The sequence below is a fragment of the Mustela putorius genome, unplaced genomic scaffold, assembly GCF_011764305.1.
Source record: "Mustela putorius furo isolate JIRA1106 unplaced genomic scaffold, ASM1176430v1.1 tig00000461_pilon_pilon_pilon, whole genome shotgun sequence".
In the NCBI taxonomy this organism is placed as follows: Eukaryota; Metazoa; Chordata; class Mammalia; order Carnivora; family Mustelidae; genus Mustela; species Mustela putorius.
In genome coordinates, this window is record NW_025421390.1 from 986,963 (window position 1) to 1,008,570 (window position 21,608).

At 37.1% G+C, this 21,608-nt stretch overlaps 1 protein-coding gene across 4 annotated transcripts in view; it reads right to left on the reverse strand.

The window, feature by feature from the left end:
* Positions 1–21,608, reverse strand: part of WDFY2 (WD repeat and FYVE domain containing 2) — a 181,707-nt gene that overhangs the window by 54,616 nt on the left and 105,483 nt on the right. For all 4 annotated transcript variants that reach the window (XR_006606942.1, XM_004775221.3, XM_045080569.1 and 1 more), the window contains exon 4: positions 1,182–1,236. Coding sequence is in view for 3 of the 4 variants with exons in the window: in XM_004775221.3 (XP_004775278.1) it covers positions 1,182–1,236 (55 nt within the window). In the remaining variant the exon portion in view is untranslated. The remainder of the gene's footprint in view (positions 1–1,181; positions 1,237–21,608) is intronic.

Consider the following 21,608-nt stretch of genomic DNA (forward strand, 5'->3'; position numbering starts at 1 on the left):
GGATCATCAGGAGCCATCTCAGAGGCTGCCTACCACAATGTGTCCCATTTTTAAATGGCTCCAGAGGTATAACATGATATCGCAAGACCTGTGACCAAGACAACTAAAAAACAATTTTTTTTTAAAGAAAAAATATTCAGGTCATGTAAAGGAGAATGTAAAATGTTTGAGATACAAGGAGGAAAGAAGAGAACAGGGTGAGAATTTTCATGGCTGTTTTAAAATCACTGAAAAGCTGTCATGTATAACAGAGATTCAACTTAGTTTCTGTGGCTCCAACAGGCTGAACAAAAACCAACAGAGGAACTTTCTAGTATTCATAACATAACATTTTAATGACCTGGCTACCTGTCTGTAACCCCTACATAATTACAAACTGCTTACAGGCAGGTACTACACATGTCTTGTTTACTATTATGATCCTCAGTTACTGAAACTCAGTAGGTACTCAAGGAATACTTGGTAAGTAGTATGTGAAAACAAAGAATAAATCCACAGGGAAATGAATTTTGGCTCAAAATCTAGAAATAAAGAACTTAATACTTGCATTTTATAAAAACCGGGATGGTTTGCTAGATATGTCTTTGGAGGTATCGGAAAAGAATGTGGATGATCATACACAGGATGGATGGAATCAAGAAATTGTGGATTAAGTAACCTCTAAGTCTTAAAAGATCCACTTTTAATGTTCTGATCCTATAACATCATTGGTCTAGATAAATAAATCATTACAGAAAATGGCTCCTAATCCATGTATGGCACAATGCCAATGTTGAAGACACACTAAATTTCTTTCCCTTAGACAACATGGATATTCTAAGGCCTTTAAAGATATTTAACCGAAAATGAAACAAGCCCCATGTAAAGTAGCTCACTTCTAACACTGACCCTACTCTCGGCACCTGCTACACTGCTTTGAGGCCGTGTAGTGTAGCAGAGAGACAAAGGACAAATGTCAGAGGTTCTGGGGTCACACCGACCCAGTCCGCATGTTCTGCATGTTACCAGCTACAGGACCTTAGGCAAGTCACCCAACCTCGTTAAGCCTCAGTTTAACTCAAAGACTTAGATAAAATTCACCTGAAAGGGCTGCTCTGTTTTGTTTCCCCTGACTACTATAAAGTGAAACTGTTAAGATACATTTCAAAGTCTAAGTAAAAACACTGCTGTCTCATTCCTACCTTGATAGTTTTTCACAGGAGTCATCTTGTTATAATCTTCTGATAAAATAAACTCCTGCAAAAGAAAAGAAAAATATCAAGTAAAAAGAAATTCTTTAAGTGAATAATTAGGTTTCGATAAAACATCATCACAGAATTAGATCTAACATTACTATGGCCAATCAACTCAGCATTTTTGTACATCTTTAAAAGTAACGATTATGATTATGATTCAGTGCAATTACAATTTTTATCTTGTAACACCGAGGTTGGTTTTTTGTTTCTGTTTTCTTGAGTATATGTGTGAAAAAGAAAATGATCAATTTCAGTGTCTTGACAGTGGTCAATTTTGAAGATAACCCTCATTCAACTTGCTACAGCTACAAATTTGGCAGGTGAGCAAATCGATGGCAATTCTCTATTACAGAAGCAAATCAGTTATTTTATTTTATTTTTTAAAAGATTTTATTTATGGGGCACCTGGGTGGCTCAGTGGGTTAAAGCCTCTGCCTTCAGCTCAGGTCATGATCTCAGGGTCCTGGGATCGAGCCCCACAGTGGACTTTCTGCTCAGCAGGGAGCCTGCTTCCTCGTCTCTCTTTCTGCCTGCCTCTCTGCCTACTTGTGATCTCTATCTGTCAAATAAATAAAATATTTAAAAAAATATTTATATTTGACAGATAGAGATCACAAGTAGGCAGAGAGGCAAGTAGAGAGGAGTTGGGGGAGCACGCTCCCTGCTGAGCAGAAAGCCTGATGCAGGACTCAATCCCAGGACCCTGGAATCATGACCTGAGCCGAAGGCAGAGGCTTTAACCCACTGAGCCACCCAGGCGCCCCTCAAATCAGGTATTTTAAAGAGTCTGTTTCTAATATCATGTGACTTATTTCTCCTTCCAGTAAGCTTCTCAAGCCTGCACTTTACTCAACCCTATGGTACATGGCAGTGTCTTGGTATAGTAAGAAATCAGAACAGAAATGTGAAAAGGCATCTCCCAATCTCATGAGATTAATGTGGATGTCAAACTTACTCAAAGATAGTTTCTATATGACACATTGTATATACTTTGTGAGGCCACACAAAACGTGAGCGTGTGACTTTGTGCATGTGAGTATGTGCATTCTTCAGCCACGCATCTACACATACAATGACCCATATGTAGAAGCGATTCAAGTGTTTATAAGCCCCAGCCAATTTTGAGTCCTTCAGCTTCTTTCAAATGCAAAATATCCATATACTCTTAAATTGTTGTCAAACATAAGGAAAGCTGCGAAGGATAATAAATTGATGCCTTCATCTGAGCTTAGAAACAGAACCATGAGCTTTTCAAAACATTTGGAGGCTTCCAGAATTTTTCCTTGAGGACTTAAGAAAGCTATGTAGGAGAACAGAAGTGTAAACTTCTTAACTGCTCTTGGGTATTTACTGAGTTGATATAGTTTAGCTTTTTAGAAGAAAATACTTATTTTATTATTTCTGTGATAGATGCCACCAAGGGAAGTACGAGGCGATGTTTCAGAATATAGGAGGTAACAAAGTTCCTCTGGGTGTTCACTTCCCTATCCTGGCTATGGATTTTCTTCCCCATGATTCTCTCTGTAATAAAACATTATTCAACTTGTCACTTTTTAAATTCCTATCAGTATTCCTTCAAGAAGTAGCACCATGCTCATTTCTCATTTCTGAAGAGACTCACAGTTGAAGAGAACGACTGATTTTTAAAAGTAATGCAGTCGTTCTCCCATGAGCAGCTGGTGGTGTGGGTAAGAAAGCTGTGCACTCATCTAAGCCTCGACTCACTGCCCCCCTCAGTCCCAAGCAGGAGTAGCTTGATCCTGAGTCCCCCACTTTAGAGCGCCCCAAATTTCCTCACATACTTGCTGAATAAATTTACTAAAGACCTTTGTTATTTAGGCAAGAGTTTGCTGAGTTCAAAGAGCTCATGTTACTTTGAATACACTGAAATGGTTCTCTAGTGTGGGCAAAAGGTCACTCAATTCCTTTCAGGACAAGGCAGGGTGTAAAATGAAACAACTAGGTGCAGATCTGTATTTAGAATCAACATAGTAGATTTAACAAACACAATAAAATTGCCAGTTCACTGCACTGGTACACTTAATTTTTTTGTTCATTTGCTTTTCCTATGAAAATAGAAACACGTAATCACGGGAAAAATTTGGGAGAGTTTTGTCGGCCATTTTTATTCTTATTTTTTTGATCAAAGAAACAATATGCTATTTTAAAGAAATGTTAAGAGAAGCATTTAAAAGTCCTTTGTGATATTGTTTCTCAGAAATAACTATTATACAAAGAATTATTGGAATAATATACATAATGAAACAAAATAGTAATACTTTTTCAATTCAGTTTCTAGTATTAATTCTAGTATAGGTAACATACAGTGTCATATTAGTTTCAGGTGTAAAATACAGTGATTCAGCTCTTCCATACATCACCCAGTGCTCATCACAAATGTCCTCTTTAACCCCCATGACCTATTCCCCCCCCCATTCCCCTCTGGTAACCATCAAAGTAAGTTCTCTATAGTGAAGAATCTGCTTCTTATTTTGTCGTTTTTCTTCCCCTTTGCTCATTCGTTTTGTTTCAATTCCAGATGTAAATAAAATCATGGTATTTGTCTTTCTCTGACTCAAAATGTTAATACTTTCTTTTTTTTAAATGTTAATACTTTTTAACAGAGCTTTCTTTCTGTTAACAAATCATGTATAACATTCCACATGAGTACATGTTTATCAACTTCACTCTTTTTAATGACTGCAAAGAATGTGCAGTAATGGTCTCCTACTGAGAAATGCCTGCATTTTGTTTTCTTTATTTAAAAATATTACATTCAATATATTTCATCTTTTTATATTTCCAACAATATTTCAATGAAATGAAGTTCCAGAATTGCTGGATGAGAGGGTATGACCATTTAAAATTTGACAGCTATTGCCAACTTGACTTCTTAAAAGATTTGATCTTTTAACCCTCACAAACAATGTAATGTGAACGTGTGGCTGCAGCTCAGAATATTTTGTTGGGGGGCACCTGGGTGGCTCAGTGGGTTAAAGACTTTGCCTTCGGCTCAGGTCATGATCTCAGGGTCCTGGGATCGAGTCCCGCATCAGGCTCTCTGCTCAGCAGGGACCCTGCTTCCCTTCCCCTCTCTCTCTGCCTGCCTCTCTGCCTACTTGTGATCTCTGGCTCTCAAATAAATATAATATTTTTTTTAAAAAAGAATATTTTGTTGGGTTTAACCAATCAAAGCTCAGTAGATCAGAGATGTACACATTACACATTTTAATCCATCTTTCTGTCTTTCCTTCTTTACATTATCATCCTAAGATTTTTTTAATACTTTTTTAAGAGCATTTTTAAATTCACAGCAAAATTGAGAGGAAGGCACAGAGATTCCTCACATGCTCCCTGCTCCCCTCCAAACAGCCTCCTCCACTAACATCTCTCACCATAGTGGTACATTTATTACAACTGATAAGCCGACACTGACATATCATTATCCCCCATCCAAAGGCCATAGTTTACCTTAGGGTTCGCTCTTGAGACTGCAAATTCTGTGGTCTACAATAAATGCATACTGACATGTATCCACTATTCTGGTGACTGCAGAGTTATCTCCACTGCACTAAAAATCCTCTGTGCTCTGCCTATTCATCTTTCTCTTCCCATCAAATCCCTGGCACTCATTTTTTTCTCCGTCTTCAAGGATTTGCCCTTTCCAGATGATCATATAGTTGGAATCATACAGTTTGCAGCCATTTCACATTGGTTTCTTTTATTTAATACTATGCATTTAAGTTTCCTCCATGTCTTTTTATGGCTGGATAGCTCATTTCTTTCTAGCACTGAATACTATTCCTTTGACTGGATGTACCACAGTTTATCCTTTCACGTACATAAGGACATCTTGGTTACCTCCAAATTTTTGTCAATTATCCATAAAGCTCCTATAAACATGTGTATGCAGGTTTTTGCAGGGACACAGGTTTTCGACTCCTTTGGATAAAAGAGCAAGGATTGCTGGGTTTATGGTAAGACTATGTTTAGTTTTAAGAGAACAACCACGGGGATGGGGTAACTGAGTGAAGGGCACTGGGGAGGGCATGTGATAGAAGGAGCATTGGGTATTATGTAAGACTGATGGATCACAGGCCCATACCTCTGAAACAATCATTATATGTTGATTAACTATATTTAAAAAAAGATTTTTAAAAAATGACCAAAGTGGCTGTACCATTGTGAATTTCCACTAGCAGTCTATGAGAATTCCTATTGCTCCTCATCCTTGGCAGCACTTGGTGTTGCCAGTGTTCTGGATTTTGGCCACTCTAATAAGTATATAGTGGTCTCTCATTTTAATTTGCATTTCTCTGATGACATAAGATATGGAGCATCTTTTCATATGCTTACTTGCTATCTGTAGATCTTCTTTGGTGAGGTTATCTGCTAAGGTCCTTGGCTCACTTTTTTTTTTCTTTTATTTATTTTCAGCATAACAGTATTCATTATTTTTGCACCACACTCAGTGCTCCATGCAATCCGTGCCCTCTCTAATACCCACCACCTGGTTCCCCCAACCTCCCACCCCCCGCCACTTCAAACCCCTCAGATTGTTTTTCAGAGTCCATAGTGCCTTGGCTCACTTTTAATCTCTTACTGTTGAGATTAAGGAGTTCTTCAAATATTTGGGATAACTCCTTTTATCAGATATATCTTCTGCAAATATTTTCTCCCATTCTGTGGCTTGTCTTTTTATTCCCTTTACAATGTTTTGCAGAGAAGAAATGTTCATATTAATGAAGCACAGTTATCAATTCTTGCTTTCACCATACCTATGTTATAGTACCTAAGATGTCATCAACAAACTGAAACTCATCTAAATTTTCTCCTGTGTTACCTTCCAGGAGTTTTACAGTTTTGCATTTTACACTTAGGGTCTGTGAGTTATTCCAAGTTAATTATCGTGAAGGGTGTTAAGGTCTTGTCTAGATTTTTTTTTTTTACATTTTTTATACAATTTTTACACGTAGATATCCAGTTGTTCCAGCACAATTTGTTGAGAAGACTATTTTTTCTCCAGTGTATTGCTTTCGCTCCTCTGCTGACTTTATTCATGAGGGTCTGTTTCTGGGCTCTCTGTTCTGCTCCACTGATCTACCTGTGTATTCTTGCATCCATACCATACTACCTTGGTTACTATAGGTTTACAGTTAAGACTTGAAGCTGGACAGTGTTGTCAATCCCCCAACTTTGTTCTCCAATATTGTGCTGGCTCTTCTGGGTCTTCTGCCTCTCCATATAAACTTTAGAGTCAGTTTGTTGAGATCTGTAAAATAACTTGCTGGGATTTGGATTGCACTGACTTTATAGATCAAGTTGGGAAAAACCGGCATCTTGACAATATTGAGTCTTCCTATCTATGAACATGGATCTCTCTCCACTTATTAAAGTTTTTTTTCCATTTTATTTTATTTCTTTTCAGTGTTCCAGCATCCACTGTTTATGCACCACACCCAGTGCTCCATGCAATACGTGCCCGCCTTAATATCCACCACCAGACTAACCCAACCTCCCACCCCTCTCCCCTCCAAAACCCTCAGTTTGTTTCTCAGAGTCCACAGTCTTATGGTTTGTCTCCCCCTCCGATTTCCCCCATCTCACTTCTCCTCTCCATCTCCCCATGTTCTCTATGTTATTCCTTATGCTCCACAAGTAGGTGAAACCATATGACACTTGACTCTCTCTCCTTGACTTATTTCACTCAGCATAATCTCTTCCAGTCCCGTCCATGTTGATACAAAAGTTGGGTATTCACCCTTTCTGGTGGAGGTATAATACTCCATAGTATATACAGACCATATCTTCTTTATCCATTTGTCCGTTAAAGGGCATCTTGGTTTTTTCCACAGTTTGGCGACTATGGCCATTGCTGCTATGAACACTGGGGTACAAATGGCCCTTCTTTTCACTACATCAGTATCTGTGGGGTAAATACTCAGTAATGCAATTGCAGGTCAAAGGGAAGCTCTATTTTTAATTTCTTAAGGAATCTCCACTCTTTTTTCCAAAGTGGTTGCACCAACATGCATTCCCACCAATAGTGTAAGAGGGTTCCCCTTTCTCCAGATCTTAGACTTTGCAAGTGCTGTGCTTCTTACAACTCAGAAATCCTCTCCAACACTTGTTGTTTACTGTCTTGTTAATTTTGGCCATTCTAACTGGTGTAAGGTGGTATCTCAATGTGGTTTTGATTTGAATCTCCCTGATGGCTAGTGATGATGAACATTTTTTCATGTGTCTGTTAGCCATTTGTACGTCTTCTTTAGAGAAGTGTCTATTCATGTTTTCTGCCCACTTTTTGACATGATTATCTGTTTTCTGAGTATTGAGTTTGGGGAGTTCTTTATAGATCTTGGATATCAGCCCTTATTCTGTAGTGTCATTTGCAAATATCTTCTTCTATTCCATGGGTTGCCTCTTTGTTTTGTTGACTGTTTCCTTTGTTGTGCAGAAGCTTTTGATCTTGAAGAAGTCCCAAAAGTTCATTTTCATGTTTGTTTTCTCTGCCTTTGGAGACATATCTTGAAAAAAGTTGCAGAGGTTTGTAGTTTACTTCATACAAATCTTGTAAATATTTTGTTATATATATACCTAAGTATTTCACTTTGGGGGGTGCTAGTGTAAATGGTACTATGTTTTTAATTTCAAATTCTGCTTGTTCATTACTGGTATACAAGAAACAATTGACTTTTATATATTAATTGTGCATCCTGCAGCCTTCATATAATTGTTTATTAGTTCCAGGTGTTTTTGGTCAATCCTTTCAGATTTTCCTACATAGACAATCTTGCCATCTACAAAGAGTTTTATTTCTTTCTTCCTTGTCAGGATACCTTTTATTTTCCTTTTCTTGTCTTATTGCATTAGCTAGAACTTCCAGTACAATGTTGAAAAGGAATGCCTGCCTGAAACCTAACTTTAGTGGGAAAGCTTCTGGTTTCTCACCACACCTAATTGTTTTTAATGTTCACTGTAACAGTGTAACACTGTAACCAGATCAAATGGTTTGGTATATATAAATAAAAAGTCAATAATTATCTCCACCTTCTATCTCATCCCTTTTGAGGAAACCAGTGTTAATAGCCTGGTGTCTTGTTTCAAATCTTTCTTTCCCCTTTATATCAACATATGTAAACATATAAAGGGTTTTTTGTTGTTGTTGCACAAAAATAGGGTCATACTATGGACACTACTCTACAACTTATTGCTTCATTTATAATATATCAGAGCTATCTTTCTCGGATAAGATGTGTGATTCTAATTTATTCCTTCTGGCAGCTTGTCTTGTACTCCAAAACATGAATATGCCATATTTTACTCATATACTCTCTGTTAGATGGACATTCTATTTGTCTTCTATTTTGTACTATAACAATACAGCATGAAATGTCTTTGCATGCATGTTTAAACATATTAATAAATCTACAGGTTGAAAAGATTGCTAGCTCAAAGATTATAAATACTTAATATTTTAATAAACTCTCCCAGATCTCACTTTCCAGAAGTATGTGGCATTTCAATTCCCCACCACCTGATCCTCAGGCAATAGCCTATTTCCCTATAACTAATCAACACTGGGTATCACTCATTTTTTTCAATTTTCTGCCAAACTGATGTACAAAAAACTGTAACTCAGAATGGTTTAATATGCATTACCTTAACTGCTTATGAGCTAGAGTACTTTTTATATGTTTATTTGCCATATTCATTTCTTGTTCTATGGATTTCCTCCTTAAATCCTACCACAGCGTGATTTCTTAAAAAGGAGAGCATGAGGCAAAACTTAAGTACTGCTGCTTTATTTGATGGTGCAATATCAGCAGTGTGAATGAAGGAAAAGTAAAAGGAGGCAGAGAAAGTGAGGCTGTACATCACCAAGCTGGCCTGTGTTTCATGGAGAAGCCCAGTTAGTTTTCTAGCATACAGGAAGTCTCTAACAGACAGAATTTAAACACCAAGCTTTGGAAGAATCCGTTCGAGAAAAGGATAGAGAGGGAATTTATCTGCCGGCTCTCTCCTCCCTTGCTTTAAATTTTGATCTTAATTCCATGGAACTCAGCTTCCCCCTCCTTCTGGAACTTTATACTATCTACCCTTATTAACAAGCCACTGGGAGGTCAGATCTTAGACTTTGCAAGTGCTGTGCTTCTTACAACTCAGAAAGCTGCTAGAGCTATTTTCCTTAAGTTTTCATTTAAAGAGAGCAAAGCACAGTGGTTAAGAGTTAAGAGCTTGGACACTGGTCAAACTGTCTGTTTTAAATCCTGGCTAAAACACATACTACATAATATGATCTTGGACAAGCTGCTCAAGATCTCTGCACTTCAGTTTCCGTTTCCATAACAGAAATAGCCTCATAAGCCTGTGGTGAGGATTTGGTTAATATTAGCTTTAAAAGCAGTGCCTGGCACACATTAAGTATTCTATGAGAGTTAAGTAAAAGAAATAAACACTACTTTTGTAAAATGAGTTAAGGAGTCTTCCTTTAAAAAAAAAAAAAAACTTCTGGAATACACTGAACAATTTTAATCAGAGTATTAGAATTTGGCTATAAAATACTGAATGTTGGGACGCCTGGGTGGCTCAGTTGGTTGAGCAGCTGCTTTCGGCTCAGGTCATGATCCCAGCATCCTGGGATCGAGTCCCACATCGGGATCCTTGCTCCGCAGGGAGCCTGTTTCTCCCTCTGACTCTGCCTTCCACTCTGTCTGCCTGTGCTCGCTCTCGCTCGCTCTCTCTCTGACAAATAAATAAATAAAATCTTAAAAAAAAATACTGAATGTTGGGTTCTTTTTTAAATAGCAGCTCTTTAACAACTTTTCTCATTTCTCATACAGTTATCAGTCTCATAAGCTCTCGGCTCTCTTCGAGTCAAATTTATTAATTTATATTTTATTATAAAATCACCCACTTAAGTTTTCAAACATATTACCATATATAACTAACTTAACATTGCTGATTCTTTTTAACTGTCTTTCATATAACGCAATTCTGCTATAAGAGTTATTCTAAAATGTGAAATTTGTTTCAACACAATTGGTAAATTAAGGAACAATTTGAGCATAGCTCAAATTTCATGTCACTTTTACATGATTTTGTCCAGAAAGAGTAGATGAGAACAGAAAATTGAACCAAGCTACATGGGAATACATAAAGCAAAAACACAAAGATCTCAAACATCTGCCGACTACCTCAGTGTACCACCCCTTGGGAGCCACACCTACCTACATCTGGTAATAAAACTTGGCCTTCTGATTTCAGATTACCTCATCCCACCATTTCCAAATAACTCACAAGCTGCAATCCTTTTGAGGTACACTTCCACAAGCGAACCTCAGGCCTTTTTCAAGGTAAAGGGCCATCGTTACTAAAATGTTTATATACTCCCTAATTTAGCATGTCTAAAACTGTGCTACATTTTTATGAGTGTCCCATCTTTATTTTTCATATATCATGGACCACATTGTGTGTGTGTTTAACATAGTTTTTAATTACTGTATTCCTACCTTCATTTTCCTCTAAGCCTTTTATAGCTTTTATTGTGCAATTCTACATAGTGCAGTGATATTTAAAAACATGTTGTATTATAGCAGAAATGAGTGGTTTTATATATATAATGTGGTTAACACCTCTTTCCTTATGCTTAACATTATATACTTCTTATTTCTTGTTTCCCTTAATGAGATGTGCCAAGGAATTGATCTATTTCACTTTTTTTTTTTTTTCTTGGAGAGTACACCTTTCCAAGTGTTAGATCTATTGATCTAAGCTGAGTACTTTCTAAAACTCAGCTTTTAGTTCTATTTACTGTCCTTTTGTTTTCTCAATCTTAATTTCAGTACTGATTTCTGTCATTCTCTCTTCCAACCAACCTTCTTTTGGTTTATTTTATCACTTTTGTATAACTAAAGTTGAATGCTAGATTCACATGTATAACACCTTTTCTTTTTTTTTCTTTTCTTTTCTTTTTCTTTTTTAACATTTTATTTATCTGACAGAGACAGAAACAGAGGAAGAGGGAACACAACAGGGGGAGTAGGAGAGGGAGAAACAGGGAGCTGGCGAGCAGGGTGCTGGTGAGCAGGGAGCCAGATGGGCTCAATCCCAGGACCCTGGGATCATGACCTGAGCCAAAGGCAGACGCGCAATGGCTGAGCCACCCAGGCACCCCCAGCTTTTTAAAGGTAAAATTCTCTAATATAGATTTGACTGTATTCCACAGGTTTTTACACAAAGTGGTTCTCCTTTAAAACAATTTCTGTATTATTTTATGTATTTCAGAAATAATATATATACTTATTTACTCTTTCAATTAGGAAATTACTGAGGAAAAAATGCTTAATTAGCAAGCACTTATATTTATAGCTACCTTTTTGTTGCTGTTTTCTAGTTTTATTGGTTTATATTCAGAAACCATATCTTTACTTTTTAAAATTTTCTAAGATTTTTCCTTGTAAAGATATTCATGATTTTGTAAATATTCTGTAGATATAAGAAAAAAATGTATTTTATCCAAAGTTTTATATCTACTTGTGTATCTATTCAATGAAACGATGATAGCTTTCAAATATTCTGTATTTGTATTCTGTATTTCTTGCCTACTTGAATTTCATATTCAAAAACAGATGTACTAAAGAAATGTGGTTTTTGATTTTTTAGAAACATGCTTTATTTTAAATATTTATTATTCTGACTATAAAAGTAGTATGTGTAATATGGTAAATTTTAAAATGGAACTCTATCAGGAAGGAAAATTTAAGTAGTCTATACTTTTGCCAAATAGTGCTAATTACTATTAATATTTTTAATATTTTGCTTTTTCATCTTTTCTCTTGTGTACATAAAAACACATTAAATTGGAATGATAGTACCACTGATACTGTTTTTTAGCTCTCCTTTTTAACTTAACAATATGACATGACCACTTCCAATGTCATTAAATATTCTTTGAAAATACACATTTAATGGCTACATAATATTCCACTGGAAGGCTACATAAGATTTTATCTAATGAGTCCCTGACTGTTATATTTCTAAGACACCAGTGTTTTTATTATTATAAAAATAATTGTTAAAATAGTATTTATTACTATGAATAATCTTTCTTTTCATGATTATTTTCTAGAAATGTAGTTACTGATAAAAAGGTACAAATACTTCTCAAGCACTCATTACATATGACCAATACTTTTTCTATATACTTAATGCCAATTCATGTCTCCTCTATCAGTGTACAAGACAGACCATTTTATTCAATGCCAGCCAACAGGTATATAATAAAGCTGGGATTACTCAGGCAAAATTAAAATTTAAAAAATTTCACACATTAAAATGTTTACTAGCTCTAAGTATTTCTTTATATGACTTTTCAGCTGTCTATAGAATTTTAGTGTTTTCTATTTGTATGCTTGTCAACTAAAGATATTATCCTTCCTCTCATATTTCAAGCAACAATGTATTATTTTCTTTTAAAATGCATTTAAGTACCTTTTTTTACACTGAGAAGTTTTTAATTTTATGCAAATATCATATTTTCCTTTGTAATTTGCATTGTTTAAAAGCTTATTACATTCTTCCCAATGGACTGTTTATAAATGTCCTCTCTAGTCACTTCTAGTTTTTTGCTTTTCATTTTTTAAAGCTTTATTTTGTACATCAAAGTTGCTTGTAAGACATAAGGTGTGGGTTAAAATTGATTTTTTTTTAAGGCAAGCCAACTGCTTTTGAACTATTTATTTAAAAACTTTTCCCAACCAGGACTGACATGTGATGTCTTCTTTCCCATATTCTATGTTTTTACATATAATTGGATCTATTTGGGAGTTATCTAACTCTGCTCTATTGACGTTCTATTCTTGTGTCAAAATGAAAATGATTTGATTACTGCAGATATCAAATGTGTGTTAACCACAGGCTATGTATCTCTTAATTTTTCTTCTTAAAAAAATGTAGCTCCCTAAGATGTAACAATTGCACTACTGGGTATTTACCCCAAAGATAAAAATGTAGTGATCTGAACGGGCACCTGCACCCCAATGTTTATAGCAGCAATGTCCACAATAGCCAAACTATGGAAAGAACCTAGATGTCCATCAACAGATGAATGGATAAAGATGTGTGTGTGTGTATATAATATATAATATATATAATATTCCCTTGTGTATATATATACACAAGGGAATATTTCTCAGCCATCAAAAGAAATGAAATCTTGCCATTTGCAATGACATAGAGGGCATTATGCTAAGTGAAATAAGTCAATCAGAGAAAGACAATTATTGTATGATGTTATCCATATGTGGAACTTAAGAAACAAAACAGAGGAGCATAGAGGAAGGGAGAGAAAAAATAAGACGAAATCATAGAGGGAGACAAACCAAAAGTGACTCTTAATATCACAGGAAACAAACTGAGGGCTTGACCTTTATAAGTCTTCTTTTATGTACATTAGTAAGTTTTTATAATTTTTTTCACCTAAATTTCACATATTTCTTTTTGGGAACATTTCCAAGAGTTCTGTGTAAACTTCCATGAATGGGATTGTTTTCCATTACTTGGTAGACTCAGCGTGAAAAAAGACAGATTCACAGGTGCTACTTTTGGATTAAAACTGAAAAACAGTGGTATCGTAGTTCCTGGAGACATACTATGGATCCACTAAAAATCTTACTTGTGGCAATTACAGCTAGGTGATCAATACTGGATAGGGTAACGTGGTTAAATGGAACATTTGCCACAGTCTTAACTCCAAAGGCAGCATGGAGCACCATTCTAGGCCTAAGATTTAGAAGGAAAGGAAAAGGCATGTTTCAGGTCAAATTAAGAACGGGGGGGAAAAAAGTTGCAAGACTGTTTAAGGTCCGCTGTTATGGGCAGTTACTAACAGAGTGTGCTTTGGGCTGAGGGTGCAGTAAAGACTGTAAGTGGAGTAATACTATTATGCTTCTTTGTGCATTTGTCAACATGTTTTCTACTCCTCTTTGTCTCTTTGAATTCCTACAAAAACCAGGTCCTCCATAATGAATCAATCAGAAGATAATGTTACTTTATTTAGGCAACATTGTGTTGCGAAGAGAAGATGCCAGCATGCTCTGTCATTAAAGAATGTACAAGAAGGCCCCATGCCTGTGTAAACACGTGCCATTCTCAACCTCCAGGGGCGTGTTTCATGAGAACAGGAATTACTTTCTACTGCTTTATAAAAATGTACCTGTCAAGTAGGTACCACAGCTCCCCTTTGGTAACAGAAATCACCTTACCTGAGTCAAATTGTTATTCAGCTTTTTGTCGGTCTAAATTAGAGATAGTACTTTGTGTTTTCACCGAGATGAAAGGTACAAAAGGTTTTGTTTACTAGTCATCCTTAGACTCCTACACATCCTAAGTTCCCAGGGCTATCCTTAATTCTTCTGTGAAATGCAGGAAGTAATGCACACCCTGCAAAGCTACCTGAACTCCATACTCATACCAAGGCAGCAGCTGCCACCCTAGGCCAAGGGCACTTCCTGACCAGTTTCCTCCTTCCCTTCCTGCTTCTCTTTTTTTCCCCAAAGTAATGTTCAACCACTGCAAAATACAAGAATGTGTTAGCAATCAATAATAATGAGTTAGAAGGCAACGAGCTTGGCTCTTCTGCTAGTCCCATGGGGACCCTAACTCTTCAGTATGAGTTTACAGTGAAGGAATGCTAGGCAGCTTCTAAGCATGGCCTACCTGCTCACTCACTAAGTATTAAGGTGCAATGAAACAGATCCCAGAGAATTCTAGTAACAGGACCACAGTACCTTATGAGTAGAAAATATACGCATCCATTTTTAGTTGCTTGCTTTAACTGAACATTTGCCAATGATCTCTTATTTCTTAAAATACAGCACTACTTTAGGGAACAGAAATATACCCTAAAATTAGATAATTAGCTACTGATTCTTCGTTGTGTTTGTTGTGTATCAGAGCATATAAAATGATTTAATGCTTGATAACTCTAATTTTTATGAAGAAAACAGAATTAAGAGTCTCTGTATAAGTTTTCCTCTCCTCTCAGAAAAAATAAATTTCAAGCTGAGCAGCAAGATCATACAAAAAATAAATGGAAACTCTTAACTTAGCCCAAATGTGGTAAGAATGAAAGAAGAAGTGATGTCATCTTCTTAACTATCCAGCAAAAGTATCACAAAAACAGCTCTGAGGTACACTCATGTATGTGCCCATGCAAAGCCATTACTGGAGAGAGGAGACATGCACGTAAAAAGTGTCACGAACACAGAAGTACTACATTCCTGGTTGGGAACAAAGGTATCTTCTTTCTGTATCTCCTTCCATAAAAGAGAAGTTGACTTTGTACTGCAAACTGGTGCAGCCACTGTGGACGACAGTGTGGACGATTCCTCAAAATATTAAAAACAGAACTACGAAATGATCCAATGTTCACATTACTAGGAATTTACCCAAAGAATATGAAAATACTAATTTGAAAGGATACATGCACCCCTATGTTTGTTGCAACATTATTTATAATAGCCAAGTATGGAAGCAGCCCAAGTGTTTATATAGCTGAACGGATGAAGAAGTGGTGTGTGTGTGTGTGTGTGTGTGTGTGTGTGTGTACACACAATGGGATATTATTCAGCCACAAAAAAGAATGAAACCTTGCCATCTGCAACAAATGGACAGATCTACACGGTCTAAGCAAAATAAGGGCTAAGCAAAATAAACCTGTCAGAGATACATAAATACCATATAATCTCACTAGTATGTGGAATATAAGAAACAAAACAAACGAACAGAGGGAAAAAAAAGAGAGAGAGAGACAAATCAAAAAACAGACTTGTGGGGCGCCTGAGTGGCTCAGTGGGTTAAAGCCTCTGCCTTCGGCTTAGGTCATGATCTCAGGGTCCTGGGATCGAGCCCCACATCCGGCTCTCTGCTCGGCTGGGAGCCTGCTTCCTGCTCTCTCTGCCTGCCTCTCTGCCTACTTGTGATCCCTGTCTGTCAAATAAATAAATAAATAAATAGATAGATAGATAAAAAACAGACTTGTAACTACAGAGAACAAACTGATGGTTACCAGAGGGGAGGCGGTGGAGATGGGTAAAATAGATGATGAGGATTAAAGAACACACTTATTTAATAATCACTGAGTAATGTACTGAAATGCCAAATCACTATATGGTACACTTGAAATTAATATAACACTATATGTTAACTACATTGAAATTAAAAATAAAATTAAAAAAAGATCTCTAGTCTTCCATTTTGCTGGCAATAAAGTCTATGAAACCCCAAAGGCAAGTTGCTTATGAATTTTAGTAACTTTTTTTTTTTTTAAGATTTTATTTATTTATTTGACAGAGAGAAATCACAAGTAGATGGAGAGGCAGGCAGAGAGAGAGAGAGGGAAGCAGGCTTCCTGTTGAGCAAAGAGCCCGATGCGGGACTCGATCCCAGGACCCTGAGATCATGACCTGAGCCGAAGGCAGGGGCTTAACCCACTGAGCCACGCAGGCGCCCCGAATTTTAGTAACTTTTGAAGATTAAATACTAAACATGGGCTAGAGAAGAGAGAGAAATTGATTGAAAGCTGAAATTTTGTTGGAAGGTCCAATATTAGCAAAATTCTTATTTTATATTTTCATTTGAAATCCACTTCTGCATCTACTTTCGAACTGTTCAGAAAATTTTCAAATACATTACTTAGGGTCTCAATTGTTAATTTACATAAAGGTGACTGATCTTTTTTTATTGTGGTAAGAATTACATAATGTAACATTAAAGTTACCATCTTAATCATTTTAGAGTGTACAGTTCAACAGTGTTAAGTATATTCATATTGTTAGGAAACACATCTCTAGCACCTTTCTCATCTTGCAAAACTAAAATTTGATACCCAATAAAAACTAACTTCACCCCACCCACACCCCTGCTTCCTTGATAACCACCTTTCTAACTTGCTGTTTCATTGATTTTGTTTCTTGTTTCTTTCATACTTCAGATATTTCACACAAAGGGAATCAGACAGCATTTGTCCTTTTGTGATTGGATTATTTCACTTAGCCTAGTGTCCTCAAGGTTAATCAATGCAGCATGTGACAGAATTTCCTTTTTTAGGGCTGCATGATATTTCATTGCATGTATGTACCACCTTTTCTTGATCCATCCTCCTTTCAATGGACATCTGGGCTGCTCTCACCTCTTGGCTATTGTAAATAATGCTGCAATGAATATGAGTGTGCAAACCTCTCTTGCAGGTCCTGCTTTGAATTCTTTTCGGTATATATTTATAAGCGGGACTGCTGGATCATATAATAATTCTATTTTTAATTTTTAAGGGACCTCTATACATAAGAGGGTGATGAGTTTAAATTCAGTGTTTGAAAACTACTAGTACTTTTAAAACTACCTTCTTTTTTATGGTATGATTTCAGAATGAACAATGTCTCCTTTTGCCTTGGCTACCAGGTAGTTGAGAATCAAAGTCAAGTCTTAATCATACAAAACATGCTGGTCATTATCATCTTCATATATGTGTTACTCTAGGTTCCACTCAGGGTCTTTTGGTTGCCAGGAACTCAAGCCAGTAAAAAGAGGATTTACGGCAAAGAGACAGAGGCCATAGAGGGAAGCCTGCTGGCCACTAACGCTGCACTTGCCCACCCTCTCTCTTACAGGCTACAGGCTTCTCTCTTGGTATCTCTGTGTCTTTTTTCTCAAAGTGCAATCTCTTACCCTTCTCAACCACACAGTCTCTTCTGGCAACTCAGCTTCTGTTCCCTCATAACTGGAGCCTGCATGTAGCCATCACAGCCTCTGCAACCCCCTGTCTACAACATGACCTTTCAGCTTCACCTTCCACCCACTGGCTTGCTCTCTTGGTACTTCTAGGTGCAAATTTAAGGCAGGAATCTGAATAGCCTACATATCTTTTCTAACTCAGATGCGAACCAGTCCATACAAGGCCCCTGGCCAGTCTTCAGGCCAGCATCCTCTCTCAGTTCAATCAGTTAATACTCAAGAGAAAATGGGGTCATGAGCTACAAAACATGGCCACCTCCATCTTTTCTTGAGGGCCCATATGAGACCATTCTTTCACCAGGGAAGAGGCTGAGCAGGGGCAGACACTGTGTATGACATACATATCTGGTCCATCTTCACATGACACACATGCTCTAATATTCTATGTCCCTTAATTATGGCTATCACCGTATTTTGGGGCACATACACACAAATAGGTTCCCTGGTCTTGATTCCAATTTTTATGTTTTCACTTTCAGGTTTTTTTTTAATTATTTAAATTAAATTTAATTAACATACAGCATATTATTAGTTTCAGAGGTAGAGTTCAGTGATTCCTCAGATGCATATAACACCCAGTGCTCATTCGACCAAGGGCCCTCCTCAATGCCCATCATTCACTTACCCCATCCCCCCATCCACCTCCCTCTGGAAACCCTCAGCTTGTTTCCTAGAGTTAAGAGCGTCTTATGGTTTGTCTCCTCTCTGCTTTTGTCCTATTTTGTTTTTCCTTCCCTTCCCGTAGTTCATCTGCTCTTTTTCTTAAATTCCATCACATTTAGTTTATTATGTATATTCTTGGAAGCCTTCACAAAAACTTTCTGAAATCAGATGAAACATGTAATCAACAGAAAATCCATAATGATAAACAAAATAAACCTAATTTTACAGAAGTTGACCTTATTTTGAAGGCCATTTTTATGCTATAAAAATGGCAGTGTTTTCAACATTATTAAGAAATTTAGAGTTTTGAAAAGAAATTCCAGGAAAGTAGTGACTTCTGCTCAAATTATTAAAGGTGGGGGGTGGGGAACAACTTCATTGAAAGCATAGAAGGCAAAAGGTCAAGAGGGCTGCTCTTCTCATGGTTTCTAGCTGTTCTTTCCCGTCTATGAAAAGATCTCCAGTCCGTGGGGTGAGGACAAAGGAGTCTCCACCTTACCCATGAGGTTCTCATTTGGCCTCTTTCTGCCAATATGTCTCGTGTTCTCTCTGAACTTGCTTTCCATGTGTGTTATTTTTCCTTCCCATACAAGTTCTAAAAATCTGAAATCCCGTATGGATGACGCTAAGAAAGACCCTTGAAGATTCTTATGTTCTTACTTATGACTGTATCTACACTTCAGCAATCAGTGACCTGAAATATGTGGATGTCTTTGCTGTCTTCTACCTAAATTAGCAGTTCTCAAATTCTCTAGTTCCCTTTACTCTTACGAGTTATTAAGGACTCGATGGGTTGTAACTATTGATTTTTATCATATTAGAAATTGAAACTGGGGAAATTTTAAAATATGAATTCATTAAAATAACAATAAAATGTATGACAGTCATATAAATCAAACTATTAAAATATCTATATTTTACAAAACAAAAAATAAAGTGGAAAGAGTGGCACTGTTTCCCCATTTTTTGCAAATCTCATTAAGAGAAGATTGTTAGATCTTATCTGCTTCTGCACTCAATCTGTACACTTATTAGAAAATGAGAGTAAAAAAGGCAAGTAACTTCTTACTATTATTATGAAAACAGCTCTAACCTCATGGACCACAGTTTAAGAACTACTGGTTCAGTGACTGACCTGCCTTTTGGTTTTGATTAACCTTCACTGCAAATTCTGCTCATGTACCCTGCAGAGTTCAAATAATTTTTCTTCCCTCCTCTCAAATGCCTAATGACCCTAACCTTCTCTGACAACATGTATTTTTATGAAATGGGCGGGAAGGGATACTTCAGCTGCAAACTCTCAGCCTAAACTTCAAACTGTGTTAGAGACCCTTAGTCATATTTCTAAGAAGACTGACATGTGTCACAATACATGGAAGCAAGAGAAAAGATGAGGTTTGTGTAACAGCAGCAGCTTTTAGCCTCTCTAGATTCAAAATACCTTCGGGAAAAAAAAAAACAACAACTGAGGTCTACAAATTCTTTCCATAAACTCTTTCAAATTCAGGTTCATACACAAAACACATGCAAGGCAATTTCAAGATCTTTCCACACATAAACCACAGGGCTGGCTGCTTCCTCTCTAGGTTTGCCTGGGTGTTTAATGGTTTACCTGTCCTCATCTTTCTTTAAAGGATGGTAACACATTTTTTTGCTTTCCTACCCAGAGTCTTCCAACACCGAATGCAAGTAACCAGATGCAGTAGCTTCTTTAATAATATTTCTCCTAAGAGGATGGCAGGGAGAAGGTAAAAGAAAAAAATACACAAGTTTGAATGCAACAACTTTCAAGCCTGCCTCTGGCAAATTTCAGAATCTTAAGGACAAAGGCCCTTGGAAGTTATTCAATGAATGGGGAATATCCTGCTCAAGGCTAAAACCGGAAGCCAGAACACTGATGTATTACACAAAGAAAGCTGCTGAAGTCCCCTATGCCCCCATTACCCTTCACAGAGAGCAAAAGAGAGAGCATATTTTCACTAACAGCTAAATACAACAAAAGTTCTACTGTAACATTAAACAGTAAATTACATGAGAGATCAGTTTATATAAATATCTAGTTGCCTGTAGTTAGTTATTTTTCTGGCTCAAAACTTCTGACAAAATTATTCTGAACAAAAAAGCTGCATGCTGAAATCAGAAACTGCAGATAGCTCATCTCATCAAAGTTAGCAGGATAATCAGGGTTGGTGACTACCGTTCCTACTTATGAAAGCAGCTGGAGGTCTAGATGGTTGGTTGCTAAGTTGTGGATTTCCTGGAATTCTAGAGTCTGTAAAGGGTCTTAGAGATTGCCTAGCATACTGACTCACTCTTCTGATAAACTGATGTCCCCAGACACTAAGGGACTTGTCCAAGGTCACAGGCTTACTGGGTTGCACAGCCCAGGCTTAAAACATGAGTATGTCTCTTTAATTTTTTTTTAATCTACTGATCTTTTGATTCAAACAAACCTCAAAGAACCTCTTCAAAAAGATACTGAAACCCAGGCGAATGTCTCACTGAACTGCTACGTACAAAGGAAAACATTACACTGCAAATTCTGAAATCACCTGATTCTTCAGAGAACCCAGATAACAAAAGCATTACAAAAAACATGAAAGAAAGTTAAGCACAAAGCACCACAAAGGCCTCCGTCATTACTCCGTTACCCAAGTCTGACACCTGGAAGCAGGACTCACTGGGATGGCACGGGCACGGATGGTGTAGATGCTGGCTGTGGGTGACAGCAACTGACTTACACTGGCTGCAAATGAGAGTGCCTGGAAGTTATTCTTGCCAATTACTGCTTCTCTCTACTCAATTTCTCCTACACATTTAGTCATCAGATCCTTACCACCCCTCTTGAACCCATGTCCTTTCCAATGTATTTCCAATTAAACCACCTTTGTCCTGGACGGGGCTCTGCATCACAAC